This window comes from Chinchilla lanigera, unplaced genomic scaffold, assembly GCF_000276665.1.
Source record: "Chinchilla lanigera isolate Chin_1 unplaced genomic scaffold, ChiLan1.0 scaffold00032, whole genome shotgun sequence".
Taxonomy (NCBI): Eukaryota; Metazoa; Chordata; class Mammalia; order Rodentia; family Chinchillidae; genus Chinchilla; species Chinchilla lanigera.
The window spans coordinates 11,207,415-11,228,310 of record NW_004955433.1 but is presented as its reverse complement, the minus strand read 5'-3'; the positions used below and the strand labels follow the sequence as shown (position 1 = coordinate 11,228,310).

At 36.7% G+C, this 20,896-nt stretch overlaps 1 protein-coding gene across 4 annotated transcripts in view; it reads right to left on the bottom strand.

Annotated features, from left to right (window-relative positions):
• Rbl2 (retinoblastoma-like 2) overlaps nucleotides 1-20,896 on the bottom strand; it is a 51,920-nt gene that overhangs the window by 9,335 nt on the left and 21,689 nt on the right. For 2 of the 4 annotated variants that reach the window (XM_005388302.2, XM_013516218.1), the window contains 11 exons: nucleotides 19,424-19,590; nucleotides 15,091-15,200; nucleotides 13,591-13,694; nucleotides 10,349-10,486; nucleotides 9,352-9,516; nucleotides 8,789-8,900; nucleotides 6,378-6,644; nucleotides 5,917-6,194; nucleotides 5,632-5,808; nucleotides 1,240-1,311; nucleotides 226-331 (listed from right to left, as the gene is read on the bottom strand). In XM_005388302.2, the coding sequence (XP_005388359.2) occupies nucleotides 226-331; nucleotides 1,240-1,311; nucleotides 5,632-5,808; nucleotides 5,917-6,194; nucleotides 6,378-6,644; nucleotides 8,789-8,900; nucleotides 9,352-9,516; nucleotides 10,349-10,486; nucleotides 13,591-13,694; nucleotides 15,091-15,200; nucleotides 19,424-19,590 (1,696 nt within the window). The remainder of the gene's footprint in view (nucleotides 1-225; nucleotides 332-1,239; nucleotides 1,312-5,631; nucleotides 5,809-5,916; nucleotides 6,195-6,377; nucleotides 6,645-8,788; nucleotides 8,901-9,351; nucleotides 9,517-10,348; nucleotides 10,487-13,590; nucleotides 13,695-15,090; nucleotides 15,201-19,423; nucleotides 19,591-20,896) is intronic. The other 2 variants (XM_005388305.2, XM_005388307.2) reach the window with 2 other exon arrangements.

The following is a 20,896-nucleotide window of genomic DNA, read 5'->3' as shown; positions in this document are numbered from 1 at the left end:
CTGATTCCCCTGGGGAAAAATGGCATGCCCTATGTGCCTCAAAGCTATGGAATGAAGGACAGCTTTGCCACTAAATTTAGAATTGGATTTATTGCTCCAGCAGAGCCTTTGCCAATAAAACACTTTATGTCGTGGTTATTTCATTTAATGATGCATAGTAGTCTAGGCTTTACAATTTTTTAAAGCTAATTTTGTTTTATAAGAGTTCATAAAGATCTCGCTTACTTCTATCTTTGTTTAGTTCTGTTGGCGAATTCTGATGGCTTCTGCTATCACTGCTGCCAGAATTTCTTCTTTTTCTTTTCCCTTTTATCAAAACACTTCTATATACCTTAAAAGAGACAGTGAGATGGTGACAGAAGCTAGTATTTATTGGACACATCCTAGATGACAAGCCTTGACACAGGTTACTGGATTCTTACCATAATGCCATGTAGTGATAGTTGTCTTCCTAAGAAGCCATGAAGAAACGCAGCCAAAGTCATAACTGCTATTCAGTAACTGGCCTGGGATTGACACTAGGGCCTGTCTAGCTTTATGGACTGTCTAAACTACTACAGAGCAGTAGTACTACCCAACTATAAAATCAAGTCATTCTAAGGGCCGGGCGTGGTGACACACGCCTGTAATCCCAGCACTCGGGAGGCTGAGGCAGGAGGATCATGGCGAGTTTGAGGCCAGCCTGGGCTACAAAGTGAGCTCAAGGCCAGCCTGAACTGCACAGTGAGACCCTGTCTCAAAAAGACCAAAAAAAAAAAAAAAAAAAAAAGTCGTTCTAAGTCAGATTCAACAATCTACCATACTTGCCTTTCAGAGACAAATGGATGATGTTAAAGTACCACTGGGCATGGTGGCACACACCTGTAATCCCAGCACTTGGGAGGCTGAGGCAGGAGAATCACTGCAGGTTCAACAATAGACTGGGCTATACAGTGAATTTAAAGCTAGCCTGAACTACACAGGGAGGCCCTGTCTCCATAAACAAAAACCAAATAAACTGAATTTAAAATTTTAATTTAACATTATCTTGGTTAAATGTACAGTACTGCATTTACTAAAGTGAAAGGTGACATAGAAAGCAAGAAGTGGTTAATGACAAAGGAGGTTTAAAGGAGCAATCTCTGTAGAGTTTTACTTGTTTATCCTGGAAAAAAAGTGCAGAACCAACTGTGGTTAGTTTCTTTGTATTCATCATAGACTTTAAACTTTATTTTCATCCATGAGAGAAAACATAGTTACCTGGCTCCTGGCCTGTGGCTGAGTTCTATAACATCGCATAATATTCTGGAAGGATCTGTCTTCTTTTGTGACCTGGCAGAAAATGAGAGGCTCAATGATAAACTTCTAGCATAATAGTGTGAGGCTCTCAGTGAACTTGCTCTCCACTGAAAGTGGCAGAAATTATATTTTAAAAAACAGTAATTTAAAGCTTCTGGAAATGGTCCTGCAGACATACAGAAATGAAAAGACATCTATTTAGGAAAACCTAAAGTTCAGTAACAGCAGAAAGCAAGGTATGTGAACCAAGACCTGGAGTAGAAAAGTATAACAACTGAAATGAAAAATTCATCAGAGGAGGAAAGCAGACTTGAGCTATCAGTGAAAAACAAGTTAGCAAAGTTGCATGAAGAGATCATGTGATCTGAAGAACAGAACAACAACAACAAAAAATAAAGCCTCAGAGAAAAATGGCAGCCATTAAGCATACCAACATATGTGTAACAGGAATATCAGGAGAGAATAGAGAAGAGCAGAAAAAAAAAGTTCAAAGAAATAGAGATTGAAAGCTTCCCAGAGTAATTTAAAACACTAATGTGCAGACATTGAAAGGAAGCTCAACAAACTCTAACTAGGAGAAATTCAATGTGATCCATATCCAGGTATACCACAGTAAACATGCTGAAAGCCAAAGGAAATTTTGAAAGCAAATAGAAAAATAACTTCATTTTCAGGGAAACTCCAATAAAAGTTGACTTCTCATCAGAAACTATAAAAGTCAAGTATGTCTGTATATGAGGCACCGTTGGAACTATAACACAGAAATATACTATATACAGGGCATTAGGAAGGGAAGATATAATCAAAATATGGCATATGCATGTATGAAAACGTTGCTAACCCATTAAATTTTTCAATTTATGTCAATAAGTATAATTTTTAAAAATAAAGGTATTATATTTACTATTTAAGTGTTATTTAAAAGTATTTATAATAGTATTATTTATTGTATAAAGAAACAGAATATTTGCCAAAAATAATACAAAGGATGTAGACAGGAACAAAGGAAAGACTGAGATGGCAACTCAAATCCACAGGCATCATTAAGAGAAGCAAAAATGATAAATAAGTTAATACAACAAAAGCTACAAATAAACATACTCCTTTTTTCTCTCAGCTCCTTTAAAAATCAAACAATTATATCAATAATAACAAAGTATTGTTGCATTTGTAGTATTTATGGATGGAATGTGCATAACAATACCACCAAAAATAAAGGATGAAAGGAAAATATGAAACATGACACTAATGTTTCTCAGTAGAATTTAGTTAGTATGACTTAGAAGCTCATTTTTGATGAATTAAGATATATATAGTAAACCCTAGAGCAAATACAAAGGTAACAAGTTAAATTACTACTGAAATTCTACATTAAATTACTACAGTAATTACTACATTAATTACTACTGAAATTCTACATTACCTAAAGCAAAGGAAAGCTGCAAAGGAGAATTAAAGGAACAAAAAGACATAAAAAACAAAGTAAAACCACAGAAATACAGTTCTATCAATAACATCCCTTATGAATGGATTAAAAAAACCCATGTGGCCAGGCATAGTGGCGCACGCCTATAATCCCAGCACTTGGGAAGCTGAGACAGGAGGATCACTGCAAGTGTGAGGCCGGCCCGCACTACATAGTGAGTTCAAGGTCAATCTGAACTATATAGTGAGACCCTGTCTCAAAAAACCAAACTAAAAAAAAGCCTCATATGTCAAGGGGGAAGTGAATTTTGTACAAGTGTGCTAAGACCATTCAATAGGGAAAGGATAGTTCTTTTAGCAGTTGTGCTGGGGCAAGTGGAAAGCTACGTACACAAAAATAAAACTAGGTTGGGCATGTTGGCACACACCTATAATCCCAGCACTCCAGAGGCTGAGGCAAGAGGATTGCCGCAAGTTCAAGGCCAGCCTGGGCTTTAAAGTGGGTTAAAGGCCAGCCTGAACTGCATAGCAAAACCCTGTCTCAAAAAAGATAAAACAATAAAACTAGATTTCTATCTCATACCATATAAAAAACTCAAAACTGGTCGAAGACTTAACTGTAAGAGAATACTAAGAAAACAGGAACAAAACTTTATGAATGCAGATCTGGCAATGGATTCTTAGATATGATGCCAAAAGGGTGAGCAACAAATCAAAAGTCCAAAGTATTTTGAAAATCCAAATTAAAAACCTCTATGTTTCAAATACTACTATCAAGTGAAAACACACAGAAGAGGGGGAAATATTTGTAAATCATGTATCTGGCAAGTAGTTGTATTTAGAATATATAAAGAACTCCAACAACTCAAAAATAGATTAACAAAAAAAAAAAAACAAGCAAAAGATTTGAACAGGTATTTCTCCAAAGAAGAGACACAAATGGACACTAAGAAAAGATGGTACATCATTAGGCAAATCCATATCAAAACCACAGTAAGCACTTCACACTCACTAGAATAAAAAACATAACAGATCAGGTGTGGTGGTGCAATCCCAGCTACCTGGGAGACTGAAGCAGGAGGATTACAAGGTAAAGGCCAGGTTGGGCAACTTAGCAATACCCTGTCTCAAAAATAAGTTGGGGACATAGCTCAGTACAAGTCCCCACATTTAATTTTCAGTACTGGAAAACAAAACACCCAACTCAGATAAAAACCAACAAAAGATGCTCAACATCAAAAAAAAAAAAAAAAAAAAAAAAAAAAAAAGATGCTCAACATCACTAGTCACTAAGCAAAAACACTGAAACCACAAGATGCCACTCAACTATTAAAGCTGTATAGCTACAGTTTAAAAAATTATGACAAATAAGCACATAAAATAATTTGGAAAAGATACAGAGAAATAGGAACACTACTGCATTACTGGTAGTAATGTAAAATGATGGCTTCTCAGAATGTACTATAAAGAATAAGCATATGGCTCTCAGTTTCCCTCAAGGACAAACCCAGAGAACTGAAAACAGGCACCAAACAAGTCCTGGTACACCCGTATTTACAAAAGCTCTATTTACAATAGCCAAAGGCTGGAAACAGCGCAGATGTCCATCAGTAGATGAATGGACACACACATTTGATATGTCCACACAGGGGACATCACTCAGCCATAAAAAGGAATGAAGTGCTGATACTACAACATGGCTACAGGTTGAGAGAAAAAAATGGCTACACCTTGAAATCATTATCCTAAGAAAAAGAAACCATACATAAAAGGCCACACGTATTGTACCATCCTATTTATAAGAACATTCAGACTAGATAAACCTATACAGCCAGAACACAGACTGCTGGTAGCCGGGGGCCATGAGAGGGAGAATGGGAAGAAACTACTGAATGTACAAAGAGCTTTCCTTTGCAAGGATGGAAGTGTTTTGGGACTAGAAGGAGGTGTTGAACATACAGCACTGTAAATGTACTAAATGCCACTGAACTGTTCCCTTCAAAATGGTTAATTTCATGTTATGTAGGCTTTACTTCAATAAGTTATTTTTTTAAAAAATAATAAAATGTGTTGAGAAACTGGAGAATTTAAGACTGTCCTGTTATTGATGGGGATGTGAAATGGTAGAGGACGTTAGAAAACAGACTGGCAGCCCCTCAGATGGTTAAACATAGTTACCAATGATCCATTAATCACTCCCCAGTATGTAACTTAAAAATATGGAGGGATACGTCTACACAAAAACTCATACACAAATCTCATAGCAGTATTATTCATAACAGCCAAAAAGCAGAAACAACTCTAATGTCCATCAACTGACAAATAGATAAAAATACAATGTACTGTTATATACTACGACACATTAAATTGTATGCTTTAAATAGATGGATTATGTTTCAGTAAAGCTGTTTTAAAATGTTCTGAGAAGGCTAGGTGTGTGGGCACACATTTGTAATACAAGACTGAGAAGACTGAGGCAGTATGATCATAAATTCAAGCCTAGTCTGGACAACTTAGCAAAGTCTTGTCTCACAAAAGCTCAGTGTAAAGGCCTGGGGTTCAATCTCCAGAACCATAAACAAAATGAAACAACAACAAAACAACAAAAATATTTTGAGTAATTAAATAGCATCTTTGGGGTTGAGGGTTTAGCTCAGTGGTATGGCACCTGCCTGGTAAGTGCAAGGTTGTGAGTTCAATTCCCGGTACTGGGAAAAAAAAATAGCATCTTTGGCTAGGTATGGTGGCTCATGTCTATAATCCCTGCACATGGGAGGCTGAGGCAGGAAGATTGCTGCAAGTTTGAGGCCAGTCTACACCACATAGTGAGTTCAAGGCCAGTGTGAACTACATAGCAAGACCCTGTCACCAAAAAACAAAAACAATAGCACCTTTGCATTTGTCTTTTTAGACCTAAACGATACTCACCTTTGCCATGACATAAATGGCACACATTAACAACTGGTCCAGATGTCTATCCATCATAAGTTCAGGACACTGAATCATGGAGAATTCAAAGCAGGTCCAGATTTTTTTCCTTAGTTCATCTGAAATATCTAGTTTAGCACAAAGATCCCGAAGGCGGACACCTGCTAAGTGGTAAACCTAACAGATAAATGAGAACATTTCATGCTAGAGATAATGTGAGAACATTTCACTTTAGAGATAACATTTCCCAAGTTCACGCTATGGTAAAGGTACGTGAAGAATTACCTTTCTAAAGAAAAGTGATAAAGAGCTGGTGGTCTTTGGTTTGATACTGCTGCTGGTTAAAGCCTGGCCTTGTTTCTGTTGTCCACCTGGAGAAATCTGCTGAATGGCCACCTGGCCGGGGACTTGCAAGGTTGCTCCTGTGACCTGTTGAGAACTCAGACTTCCAGCCAGGGCCTGCGCACTGAGGGGCTGAATGGAGCCCGTCACAGCTTGTGCCTGCCCTCCAACATTGACTTGGACCGGGAAGAATGTTATCCCTCCGTTTTCATTGGCAATACCTACAGTTAGGTGAGGGTGGGGTGGGGATGCAGAAAATGCGATAAGGAGGCTCTCCTAGGAGAGATCTGCATCTCTGTCAACCCCCTCCCCCCGACTCCTCTATCCCATATCGACATTTCCCCCCAAATCTTCAATGACTTTACAATAAATGCTAGAAAACAATATCCAACTGTCTTCCTTACCCTGTACAGGAATGGTCACTGTCTGTCCATTGTTGGCTGTGACAGTGGCTGTCGCCATGGTGACCAAGGTCTGTCCAGGAACTGGTGTGACAGAAACTGCCTCTCCAGATACACTCTGCACAGGGACAGCATTGACTAAGGGTTGCGGGGCAATGCGCCCAGGTGTCCCTCCCTCAGAGGGGCTGTCGTTCTCAAACAGCCGCCTTCTAGTAGTGCTGACTGTGGGGGAGCTGTATCTGTCATACAGTGTGGTCGGAGATGCTATGCCTAGGATCAAAACAGATTGTACAAACTGTTTAACACAAGACAAGTTTTTAATGGAATTTCACCTTTGTCTTTTCCCACATATAGGAAATTATTAAAATTCACATGGTTTAGATTGATTGATTGATTGATTGATTGATCTTTTTTGAGACAGGCTCTCGCTATGCAGTTCAGGCAGGCCTTGAGCTCACTTTGTAGCCCAGGATGGTCTTGAACTTGCAAGGACCCTCCTGCCTTAGCCTCCCAAGTGCTGGGATTACAGGTGTGCACCACCCCACCCAGCTGGTTTAGATTTAATTAATCTTAGTATTTTTGTTTTGCAATGCTGGAGATTGAACCAGGCCTTTGTTCGTGGTAGACAAGTGTTCTATCCTGAGCCACACCCCCAGCCCTTTTTAAAATTTTATTTTGAGGCAGGGTCTTGCTAAGTTGCCCTAGCTGACCTATGATCTTCCTGCCTCAGCCTTCCAATTAGTTGGAATTACAAGCATGTACCACTGTGCCCAGCCCATAGTTTTTAAAAAGCTTTACTGATACACAGTTCATGTATTTCACCCATTTAAGTTGTATAATTCAATGGTATTTGTTATATTACATTAATAATTCTTTAAAACTCTAGTAAAAAAATATCATTTGAACCATTTTTAAGTGTACAACCTAGTAGCATCTGTAACATCGTGCAACCATTAACATTACTTATTTCCAAAACATTTTAATCTTCCCAAACAAAAAAACCAAGCAGGAAGTGGTGTTGCATGCCTGTAATCCTTTCTACTCAGAAGGCTGAGGCAGGAGGATCACAAGTTCCAGGGCACTAGCCTGGGTAACTTAGCAAGACTGTCTCAAAATAAAGCTAAAAAAAAAATAGGGTGAGGATGTAGCTCAGTGCTCAAGGGTTCAAGTCCTATCACTCCAACACCCCTGACAGAGACAGAGACAGAGACAGAGACAGAGAGGAAGGAAGGAAGGAAAGGAAGGAAAGGAAGGAAGGAAGAAAAGAAAAGAAAGAAAGAAAAAAGAAAGAAAGAAAAAAGAAAAAGAAGAAAAAGGTAGAAAGAAAAAAGAAAGGAGGAAGGAAATTTAATGTCAAATCATAATCCATGGATTAGGGAATGAAAAACTACCACAGTAGGACTGTGAGACCAGTTATCAGATCTGTGAACAATTCCAAGTAGATATGAAAAACAGTTAAACCATTATGACTCCTCTTTCAAAAATGAATACGTTTTCGTATGGATCACTGACTCATACTTACTATGCACTACTTAAGAGTGATTTTTTATTTTAAACAGATTCTTCTTTAGCAACTGTTTATCAATTATATCACAAACTATTCTAGAAACAATAATGACATCCAACAATTCAGAACTCTCTAGATTTATATAGTTGTTCTTTAAAAAGTAGTTGCAGGCCTGGAGGTGTGGTTCAGTGGTAGATGTGTGCTTAGCATGTGTAAGGGCCTGGGTTTGATTCCTAGCACCAAGAAGGAAAAAACAAATATAAAAGGAGTTATAGATGTTGAAACTGTATCTGGTAGGCCATCTGAGAAACTGTTTAAAATACAAACCAAATGCACAGCAAACCTAACCCTTTCTATCCCCTGGGCCAGCAGTAAGTTCTCTTACATCACTGACTTGTCTGTAGCTAATTAAACTATGCAGCAATACCTTTAAGGCTTTTCAACTTCTTCTGATTAGAAAGTAGTACATATTTGCCTCTAAAACATTATGGAAATTACCAGGAATTCTACCACCCCAAATAATTCCTAACAGTCTGGTTTTTCCATCCCTATGCTTCGGTATGCTCTTAGATAAACATACACTTGAAAATAAGGATTCACATTTAATGTATGATACTCTATCCTTTGGAAAAGATGGTTGCTCTGATCAGATTTGGCTTGGTGGTAGAAGTGCCTCTCTCTCTCTCTCTCTCTCTCTCTCTCTCTCACATACACACACACTGTTATCATACATTTTCTTATGTTTTTTATTCTTTAAAAGTATTATTTTAAAATGATCCATGTGATGCTAACGTGCAAAAAATATTTTCTTCTCCATATTCCCTACTAATTTCATTTGTAGGTTTAGATTAAATTTAAATTTCCAGAGGCAAGTCTGCATACTATTCCTCTTAGTATTTAGACTTACTTCTTCCAAGTCCTCCAGTGTCAGCACGAACTTCACTCACCCTTCTAGGCGTCAAAGGGGAGCCAGCAATACAGATTTCATCTGCTCTTTCCAGGTTCTGAGGTGGCATGACCTACAAACAATTGTTTACATAAAATGGCAGCATCCAGAAAAGCATTTTCATCAGCATTACAATACCCTAAGGCAAAAAAAACTATCTTGGCTCACCAGAAACCCTGTCTTAATAAAACTGGCTGCTTTTCCATTTTCATCTGACAGCTAACAAAAAAAAATTTTTAATTCCAATCAGATTCTAACTGTGAACCTTCATCATATATTTGCCAAGTTAGAAGAGTAGCTAAGGAACAGAAACTTAATCAGGAAATAAGGAAAAGCACTGAGTTCTTACTGTCACTGAAACGCTGGAGCACTGACAAAGTACCTCTGACCCTTATTACCTCCTTGATATACAGGGACCACATTAAACCCAACTAGGGCAATTGTTATCTATTAAAAGGGATGATGAATGGAACTGATATTGAGGTACTTTTCTTACGGAAAGATGTTAAGATGTTTTCACACACCTCTTCACATGTAGGAACTCTACTGTCGTTATCTCTAAGTTTATCCCAGAGGGGGGACTCTGCTTTCCATGCCAAATGATCTAAGATCTGTTCTTCAATCTGGTTAAGGTGTTTTACCACTTCTCTACACAGCCCATCTTCTGCTCTAATAAATATTTCTATTACCTGAAATAAAGAAAAATTAATTTAATTATGATTATTATGATTTTTCACAGAAAAAAACAAGTGTAAAATCAAAATGAATATATTTAAGTACTTTAAAAAGAGACAAATAATTTATTCAAATATAATTAATAGTACTATTTTGAAATAGCTGCTTTCTTTTTACTATCTGTAAATACTTAGCTTACTTACATGAATATAAAATATGTATATAATGATATTTAAAATGAAAAATATGCCTTATATATTAGTTTGAAAATATTACTCTTAAAATTTTATATTAAAGGGCTGGTTGTGTAGCTCAGTAACAGAACATATACTTTGCATGCATGAACCCCTGGGTTCAATCTCTACCACCCAAAAACAAAAATTAAATTACAAACTTTCATATTAAATCCTCTAAACAATCTGTGAAACTACAGAAATTAGTTCTGACCACATGCTAAGTCAATATCAAGACAAAAAAACCTACAAAAATCAATGCAGTACCTCTGTGCCTCTCAATGTGATATTTTTTTTTCTGAAAGACACTTTCAATGTTATTAAGCTTTTATAAAATAAAAAGTATTGCTATACAAGTTTATCTAGTATAGCAGATATTAGATGAAAGAGAGAGAATCAAATGAAGCTTTTACCCAAAATAGACTTCTCACACTATTGTATACTAAAAGAATTCATATAGGTCTGAAGATTCTCCTATGCTTTCTAAATAGAGATTATTAAGTGTGTAATTAAAAATAGAAACTAGAATAAATGTATTTGGATATTATGAACTAGGTGACTTTATAAGAAGTATATCCCATCCACAATCATCAGTTCATATTTTTAAAAATACCTTATAAAAATGAAAAAGTGGTACATCGAATATTTCAGTAATAAATGGAAAATTCCCCGGAGGCTTATAAGAAAAAGTGATGACTTCAAGACAGCAAGCCAAAAGTGATCTATGGAATGCATCTTGTTCCAGAATACCCTATGAAACAAAGTTAGTAACATTTAGAAACATCAGTCTATTTTTTGTTTTTCAGAATCAGTTAAGTAAAAATAAGAGAGACTTGTTTTCTGAGTTAGTGATATGTGCTTGCTTTTTTACAAAACTTTTCACTTTATGAGCTCATTCTTTATCAAAAATATAAAGTAATGTGTAAGATCTTTTAAATATTTAAATCTTTTCAAATATTATATATTGTGAAGTGTAACTAACAGAAGATTCTTTCCCTAACCAAACTATACATACCATGATGCACAGAATAATGATGTGGAAAGATGTTACAGAACAAATTTTACAGTTAGAGGCCACCATTATATAAAGCCAAGTAAACAGGTGACTGGCTAGGTGACCATGTACCAAAAGTCATTATGTTTATTACAGGGTAACATAATCACAGATGATTTTTTTGTTTATTAATTTTGCGAGATTGTATATAAACATTTATTACTTATGTATTTAAAACTTACTAATGTCGGGTGTGGTGGTGCATACCTATAATCCCAGCACTCAGGAGGCTGAGGCAGGAAGATCACTGTGAGTTCGAGGCCAGCCTGGGCTACAAAGTGAGTTCAAGGCCAGCCTGAACTGCATAGCGAAACCTTGTCTCAAAAAGACCAAAAAATAAATAATTAAATAAACAAACAAATAAACCTTATGAGGCACAAGAGCACAAGCAAAAAAAGAAAAAAATCAGACTTCATCAAAATTAAAAAGTTGTACGTAAAGGAGACTATCACTAGGGTAAAAAGAAAACCCACAGAATGGAAGAAAATATTTGCAAATCATATCTGATAAAGTATTAATATCCAAAATTAATTTTTAAAACTCCTACAATTTGACAACAAAGAAGAATCAAACCAATTTAAAAACATACAAAGGATTTGAATAGATGGTCTTCCAAAAATAGTACACAAAGGGGTCACGGGGGAAGATACTCAACATCACTGGTAATTAGGGAAATACAGATCAAAAACACTATGAGATACCACTTCAGACCCATTAAGATGGTTATTATTTTTTGTGTTTTGTTTTTTGAGACAGGGTCTTGCTATGAAGTCCAGGCTGGTCTTGAATTTACTATGTACCGTAGGCTGGCCTCAAACTCACAGAAATCCTCCTGCCTCAGCCTCCTGAGTGCTGGGAGTACAGGTGTACACCACCATGCATGGCCAAGATGGATATTATTTTTTAAATGAAAAATAACAAATGATTGCAAGATATAAGAAAAGTGAAGCTTTTTATGTATTGCTGGTTGGAATTTAAAATGTCACAACTGCTATGGAGAACAGCATTACAGTTCCTCAAAAAGTTAGATATAAAATCACCATCTGGGTGTGAGCATGCACTCAGAGAAGGAGCACTTGCTCGTAAGCATGAAGTTCTAGGTTCAATCTCTGGCACAGAAAAAAAGTTACCTTATAACCTAGCAATCCTACCTGTAGGTACAAAGACCTCAAAAGAAGTGGAAATATTATGTGAAAAAAAAAAAAAAAGAAGTGGGAATAGAAACTAAGATACTTTTACACGAATATTCACAGCAGCAATATTCATAATAGTGAAAAGGCACAAACACCTCAACTGTGCTTCAACAGCTGAATGGCTCGACCAACTGTTTCAACAAAAGGAAGGAGTTGTGATACCCACTACAATGTGGACGAACCCCAATGCGATAACCAGACACAAACGGGCAACTACTGTACAACTCTACTTACGTGAGATACCCAGAATTCGGAAATTCATTTTAAAAAAAGTAGCTGTGAGACACACGAAGTAGACATAGAGGTTACCAGGGACTAGAGGGAGGGGAAAGCAGGGAGTTAGTGTTCAATGGCTTCACACTCAGCTTGGGAAGATGAAAAAGTTCTGGAGAAAGAAGTTGGTGATGGTTACAGGTGCTGTTAATGTGCCGAACGCCACCTGATTATAAACGTAAGGACGGCCAAAATGCTGTTTTGTTAAGCATATTTACCACAGTAAAAAAGGGGGAGATCTTTAAAAATAAGTTTAAAGAAGTTACTTAGAAGAATATATAAGTACCTGCTTAATATTAGCTCCCAAACTGTAATTATGCTTTATGTACCCTTCAATAAGTCTTTCACAAAATACTGAGTCATAAAACAACTTTTTAAATTCATATAGTCATATATATATATATATGTAGAATATTAAGGAGTTAGAGTAATTGGTCAATGTTACAATTTTTTCCAAAATGTTATCTTAAAAATAACTTTTAAATTTTTACAATTTTGTTTTCTTTTCAAGTATAATGTAATAATCGTAAGTATGGATATGACATTTCCACACGTATATCTAATTGCATGTTTTATGCTACCAGCCTAAATTTACAAATAGATCTTTCAGGTTTTCTCTAGGGTTTCATCTTCCTAGAAGTCTTTTTTTTATTTTAAAGAAAAAAAAAAAAAAAACAAAGTTTCAAAGCAAGATAATACGAGGGTAACAATGGTTAATATATTGCACATTATTATCTTTAAATTAGTCACTCAAAGTACAAAATACCGGCATTTAATTGTCCAAACAATATTAGCACAAACCTTTTTTTCAATGAATTAAGAGAACTTAGTAGTATAACTATCTTAACTATCTTTTTAATATATACTTTTGTCACTTTTAAATCTATCTTTTATTGACACATAAAAACTATTAACAATTATAGACAATTTAAAAGTATGTTTACTGATGCTATCAAAACTCAGTGTCATTTACAGAAAAAATCTCTTTATACTTCTTGACTAATGCAACCTAGGAAACACATGAGCCACAGAAGAATGGCCGAGTACTCGTGTCAGCATCCCGTCTGGTGAGTACACAATTTATTTCTGCATGTGAGACCGAAATAAAACCTCTACGATACTTAACAACTCCATTAGGTAAAGTGTGAGTGTTCATCACTGACTGCAGAGTCTCCCAGCCCTGGAGCCCTGAGTTACAACACCCGGCCCGCCACAGTGAGAAGCCCCGGAGCGCGAGCTTCAGCAGGCGCCGCTCATTCCTACAGCCAGGTAGGATTCATCCCTCACGGGGCGGAGCTGTGTTTTACTTGCCCATCAACAGATTATTTTACTCACAGACAAATCCGTGGCTCCCAGTCTCCTTTGTTCCTGCTCAATAATAGATTCTAATACTTTATAGTAAAGCATCTCTGCAAAACGAAAGTGTTTGCTGGCAATTTCTGTAGAAATAATCAAACAAACAAAAATCAAACAAAGAAAATAAACATTGTGGAAAATGAAGGCCAACCCTGCCATCTCTACCCACAAAATAAAACTTAGAAACCAAACCCACACTTTGGATATAGACCCTTGCTACAATTAGTGTTTCGATTAACCCTGAGATTCCTTAATATTCTTCATCGTAATATTCACTTTTTTCTAAAATTATGAAATTTGCATATAAAGAACTGTAATATCATTCTACTAAGAGTCATACCCTTCATCCCTGTATTTGGACATCACTCTACATTGCTGTACTAGATGCTGCACGTCCTCCACAGGACCAGGTGTTAAAGGCTTGGTGCCCACAGCATGCTGTGGGGGCAGCAGTGGGGGTGCTAGGAAGTGGGGCTGGCGGAGGTAAAGTCAGCAGAGGCGTGCATCCTTGACATGGACCATGGGACCCTGGTCTCCTCCCCTCCTGTCTCAGCTTCCTGACCCATGACACAAGTTTGCACCACCACACATTTCTACTATAAGCCCAAAGCAGTGGGGCAACTCCATCATGTACTAGAACCTCTACAGCAGTACACTAAATACACCTCTTCTAAGTTAATTATTTCAGGTATTTTGTTATAGTAATGGGAAGGTGACTCATACACATGCTGAGCTATGGCATTGGATTACTACTACACACAGACTTGGCTCCAGTCCATACATCAGACAATTCTGAGGGCAGATCTGGACATGTACCAGCATAAAATTCAAACTGTTCCAAAATCGGAAATTTTTGGGCACTAGCATAATGCCACAAATTGAAAATTCCACATCTGACCTCATACAATGGGTCATAGCGAAAATGCTGAAAGCACTGTATAGGACCGGAGGTGTAGTGCAGCAGTAGAATACATGTAAGGCCTTGTGTTCCATCTCCAGCATCACGATAAATAAATAAACAAACAGTATAAAATTACTACATGAATTTTTTATTTAGACTTGGGTCTTATTTCCAAAATACTTCATTTTGTTAATGCAACATTTCAAAATTCAAAAACTTCTGAAACCTCAAACACTTTCATTTCCAACTATTCGGACAAGAAGTCTTTAACCTGAATATCTCCTGTACTTGTTCTGTGTTGCAGAAGCACTATACGTCTATTTAATTTCCAGTTTACAAGCAAAAACTGAAAAACTTAACAAAGTACCAGAAGGCCAACACAATAAAGATACTAGTCTAAAATTTCTCTCCAAGAAGGGCCCAGCAATTACATGTGTGACAGAAATATGGACAGCCACACTCTAGCTGTCAGCCTAAAATCCTAAATCCTTTCCTCATGTTTCCGATTCAGTTACCAGAAGCACTCCACGTAGCTAAACATCAAAAGTTAGAGCAGAATGGGCAACATAAAACCTTACCAGTGGCACAGTTACTGAATTCCTCATCTGGCTGGGAATGCTGAGAATATATTTCATACATTTCTTTCAATCTGTTAGCAATAGCCTGGGTTGGATCTCTGGAACATGTCCTCAAAAGTAATAAATGATCTATTGTAAAGCTCTTGTCAAGTCACAAAGGGATACAATGTTTACATCTCTGTAATTCCATTAACATGTAAATAAAAATACTTTAAACAGACAATACATACTGCCCAAAGATTCCAGGAGATCCCACCCACTTCTCAAAGTAATCCAGGAGATCCCATACTTCCTTTTCAAAGGTGAGAATTACTACTGTGAGTGAAGATAAACATTTGTTGTGTGAGGCAGAAAGTTTAGCAGCCTGAGCTTTAGGGTGGGCCTGGCCCAGGTGATGCTGGGACTGGCCTCCACCCGCCTTATGTATCCCCAGTACTGATGAGTGCTAAAATCACTCATGACTGTAATCCCAGCACTTGGGAGGCTGAGGCAGGAGGACTGTTGCGAGTTCAAGGCCATCCTGGGCTACAAAGTGAGCTCAAGGCCAGCCTGAACTGCACAGCGAGACCCTGTCTCAAAAATACAAAAACAAACAAACTTATGCTGTATACAACTTACAGAACTTAGATTCACATAAACTGTTACCAGCATCTTTTATTGTTTTTGTTTTGGCATTTCCCCTGCAAATATATATTTCATTGATTTTTTTTTTAATTACAAAGCAGTACATGTTGAATATAAAAGCATTATACAAATTATGACCCATCTGGGCTTTTGTAACCATTATGTTTTCATTTTGATAATAAATATATATATATATATCGGTGTAAAAATGTAAAAAGTTTAGAAAACTGGAGGAAGGAGGGAGAGGAAAGAGAACTAAAAAACATTTAAGATGTGTTATGTACATGTACCAACTCCTCATGATGTAATCATTATGTACTGAAAACAAAATAAAAATGAAAAATTTTTTAAAACTTGGAAAATTATGAAGAAAATTAAAATCAGTTATATTCTTGCTAGAGATAATTACGGAATATAATATGCTATACAGGCAAGATTTTTATCTATGAACACACACCCTTTTAAAAGAAAGCCCTTTGGTTTTTACCTAGTATTATATTCATTTTAACCCCACTAATGGTATTTAAGATTACAGATACAGCCAGGTATGGTGGTGCACACCTGTAATCTCAGCATTCAGGAGGTGGAGGCTGGTGGATCACTGCAAGTTTGAGGCCAGCCTGGGCTACAAAGTGAATTCAAGGCCAGCCTGAAGTGTATAACAAAACAGTGTCTCAAAAAGATGAGGCTAGCCAGGCGTGGTGGCACACGCTTGTAACCCCAGCACTCGGGAGGCTGAGGCAGGAGGATCATTGCAAGTTTGAGGCCAGCCTGGGCTACAAAGTGAGCTCAAGGCCAGCCTGAACTGCATAGTGAGACCCTGTCTCAAAAAGACAAAAAGAAAAAAAAAAAGATTGAAGATATGCTTGGGGAACCAAGGGATGGAAGGGCAGGCGGAGAGGTGAAGGGGACATAAGATTTCAGAGGTGTTAGCTACATGTACCAACTCTCCAGGATGAATGTAATCACTGTGTACTACAAGTAAGTACTCATAAAAATAAAGATTAAATAATTAGGCTTGGTCAGAGATTATGAAGAGAACTGAAAGATATACAGAGCTTAGACAAGATTTAAAAATGTATTTATAAAATACTTCTAAATTCAGGACAAATGTGGTCCACCTAAAAAAGTACGACTTAAAAAGAGGCCATATATATGACGTACCTGTGGAGTGTGAAACACAATCAACTTTATGAATAAAGCAGACTTCATGAAAATGTAAAGGGAAAGTAGTTATCGTTAAAATTTCATGAGCCTACCTGACTAGAACATATAAAGAATTTTAAAAAATCAGGCCCCCAAAATTCAAAGACCCAATCCAAAAATGGGCATCTGAGATGAATATGCACTTCTCTGATAAAGAAATACAAATGGCAAATAAATACATGAAAAAATGTTCAACATCATTGGTCATTCGAGAAATGTAAATTAAAACAACACTGAGATTCCATCTCACCCCAGAAAGAATGGCTAGCTCAAGAAATCAACCAATAACAAATGCTGGAGGGGATATAGGGAAAAAGGAACCCTACTCCACTGCTGATGGGAGTGTAGATTGGTGAAACCACTGTGGAAATCAGTCAGGAGATCCCTCAGTAAACTAGGATTAGAGGTCCCTTTCAACCCAGCTATTCCCCTTCTGTATATTTTTCCAGAAGAACTGAAAACATCATACCACAGCAATATATGTGCACCCATGTTTACAGCAGTGCAATTTGGTTTTGTTTGTTTGTTTTTAAAAATTTAAAAAACTAATGAAACAACAATGAAGATGAAATCAAAACAACAAAAATGATACATGACCTCAAAATAAAATGATAGGAATTTACAATGGTTGCTACATTACATACTGTTATCTTCAATGAAGTTGCTCAGTCCACTAGACATAAGAATGTAAGATTGATCAAACAATCAAAGACAGTGACAACCCAAATGCCCATCAACTGAGGAATGGATAAAATGATGTGGTATTTTTATGCAATGGACTACTACTCAGTCATAAAGAAGGATAAACTTGAGGTTTTCATAGGTAAATGGATGAAACTAGAGACCATACTCATAAGTGAAATAAATCAGATTCACATGTGTAAACACAGTATTGCCTCCCTAGTATAAGAACCTGAAAGGGTAAATAAAATCTGAAAAGCACAATACATATTGTGAAGGGAAAGAAACTGCTCAAAGAAGAAAAAAACAACTGAGATGAGGGAAAAGATTAAAAAAAAAAAGGGAAAAAACAACTATATTTATGTACACAAGATAGCTAAGATAATTGTACTACTAATTTCTATTAGTTTATTGAAAGGTACCGTTAATGTCTGATCAATCTTACATGCCTATATCTGGCTATCTGAGTTACTACTTTGAAGATAACAACATGTAATATTACAACCATTGTAATTTCCTATCACTTTCTTTTGAAATTCTGTACGATTTTTATTGTTTTTATGTTGTTTTGTTTATACTTTTGTTTCTGTTATTTTGTTTTTGATATTTTTTCTTTAAAATTTAAAAAAATATAGATGTACATACAAGGACAGCTGAGATAAGTGTACTGCTAATGTCTATTGGACTGCTAATGTCTATACTGAAAGGAACAGTTAGTGCTTAAATCTTTTTCCTCTTCAGCAATTTTGCATGCTCACATCTGGTAATCTGAACAACTAATCTCAAAACAACAATAGGCAATATAATAAGCATTGCTGAATTCCTACCATCTTGTTTAATGAAGCTCTGTATCATTTCTGATGTTTTTTATTACTTGTTATTGTCTTAAACGGTTTGATCAATCTTGCATTCTTACATCTGGTAATCTGAGCAACTTTGTTGAAGATATGTAATATAATAACCATTGTTAATTACTATCATCTTGTTTTGAAATCTTGTATTGTTTTTATTGTTTTGTTTTTGTCTTCATTGTTGTTATTTTGTTATTGGTTTTTTTCTCTTTAAAATAAAAAAAATTTAAAAAATAAAAATTTCATGAGCCTAGCTGGAAGGAAGCAATTACTGAAATGTGTACGGGTCTTCTTAATTCCATACCACCAGAAATAAACTGGAAACACACAAGGCTTATGTCATCAAATCCTAGAATTTTAGGATTAGGGGGAGTCTCTGAATCATTTTTCTCAAATCTGCTTGCCGAAAGTTATACACAAGCCTACTGTGCTTTTCACTAAACCTCACTGATGTTCCCACCAGATCAGGGAGATCAAAGGAACTGAAAATAGCTAACTTCCTTTGCAGGCTAAGAGTGCTTTGTAGAGCTTGTAAAACTGACAGGCAGTGGTTTTGCTCTCACTTTGTCAACACGTGGAACTCTGTCAAACTTTTCAAATCTGATCCTCCCTTCTGAACTTTGTTCAGATCCAATCCTCTCATCAAGTCCTCTGTCAGCTTGTATCCTCCCTAACCACCCCATGACCACCTTCCCTAAACTCTTAGACACAACAATCGGTAATAAGATAGCCTGGTGCTCTATTGTACAAGTCTCGCGTTGTTAGTTACTGTGTCCTGTGCCACCTTAAAGAAATCTGAGCAGAGATGGTCTCCTTACATTTCTGACAGGATTTCCTACTCTAACAACAAGACTGAGCATGCCATTCATATAAAATTAATGGGTGAATGAAGGCACTAGTAGTAAAAAATTAAAATAGGAAGTTGGAAAATGGTCAACAACCAACTCTTGGCAGACAGGGCTCAAACTTACCTGAGAATCTGCTCCAGTTTCTCACTGGGTGCGTTCCTGAGTCCGGTCAGCATGGTGTGAAGGCGGCTCAGGCTATGCGTAGCTGTGGAAACGGGGGTCACACAGGGGCTGTTCTCCTTCACGTACCTCACACCGGTGAGTGGTGTGGAGACTCTAAGTACTTTAGACTAAAAGAGAAAAAGGAGGTAGATTAAACAAAAAAGTTTTATAGGTCAGAAAGACTTTAAATTACTTAAACAGAAACTCAAATGAATCAGAATTATCTTCACACTATCGATGTTAGTGACTCAGATGTCACCATTCCTGGAGACTTAAGCATAACCCCACTGAGAGCCACCACTATCTATATAGAGATCTGTGAAAGAGCAATATGAATTTTAGCCAACTGAAAGCATGTCTCTTAAAAGTTAAATCTTTCAGATAAGGTATATCTCTCTATTACCACTCCTTCAAAATTTAGGCTAAAAGCAAAGATAGTATTATACTTGAAAATTTTAGAATATCATTCACTTTTAAGAAACAGAATTTCGGGGCCAGGGATTTAGCTCAGTGGCACAGCGCCTGCCTGGCAAGCACAAGGTTGTGAGTTTGATTCCCAGTACCAGAAAAAAAAAAACCACAAAAAAAAAAAAACCAAAAAAAAAAAAAAACCAAAAAAAAAAAAAAACAAAAAAAAACCAATAAAAAATAAGAAACAGAATTTCACAGTTCCCATCCACCACTATTTCTGCAAACAACCAAAGATTAACAAATTAAAGCTATGGATTAAATCTGGCCCAAATAAAATCTATGATGTAAGAAAAATCCACCTTAAGTATCAAATTTGCTTCAGACAGAAAACAAACCTCCTCAAAAACCCAACCCAGTACAGCACAGTCCTCTCCAGCCTTCCTGCCCCTTCTCTATCTTTAGTTGCTAGAATCTATCCTGGTTTCCCCCAGAGTAGACAGGTCGTAGACTAATAAGCATTCTTGAATATAAATATGAAGAATATATGACTCAGTGTCAAGGAATGTAAGAATGAGTACACATGCTAATAATAAAACATCTTTTCTAATGTTTCAAAAACTCTGAAAGGCTGGGATAGCTTAAAGCCATCTTTTAATATTCAAGAGAAGCCACACTACCCTAAGTGTTGAATGCACCTATTTTAGAAATTTAAAAACATCCAGCGCAACGGTGGAGACATTTATCACACAGAAATAAATCTCTACACTTCTTATATTAAACCTGTATGCTTTCTCTATGTTTCAAAGAGCAGTAAAGATACTCATTTTGTTTCAAGAGAATTCATCTTTTTTTTTTTCTGGTACCTGGAATTGAACTCACGACCTTGTGCTTGCCAGGCAGGTGCTGTGCCGCTGAGCTAAATCCCCAGCCCCAAGAGAATTCATCTTAAAACCAGGCACAGTGGCACACACCTATAATCCTACCACTCAGGAGGCTGAGGCAGAAGGATGGCAAGTTCAAGAC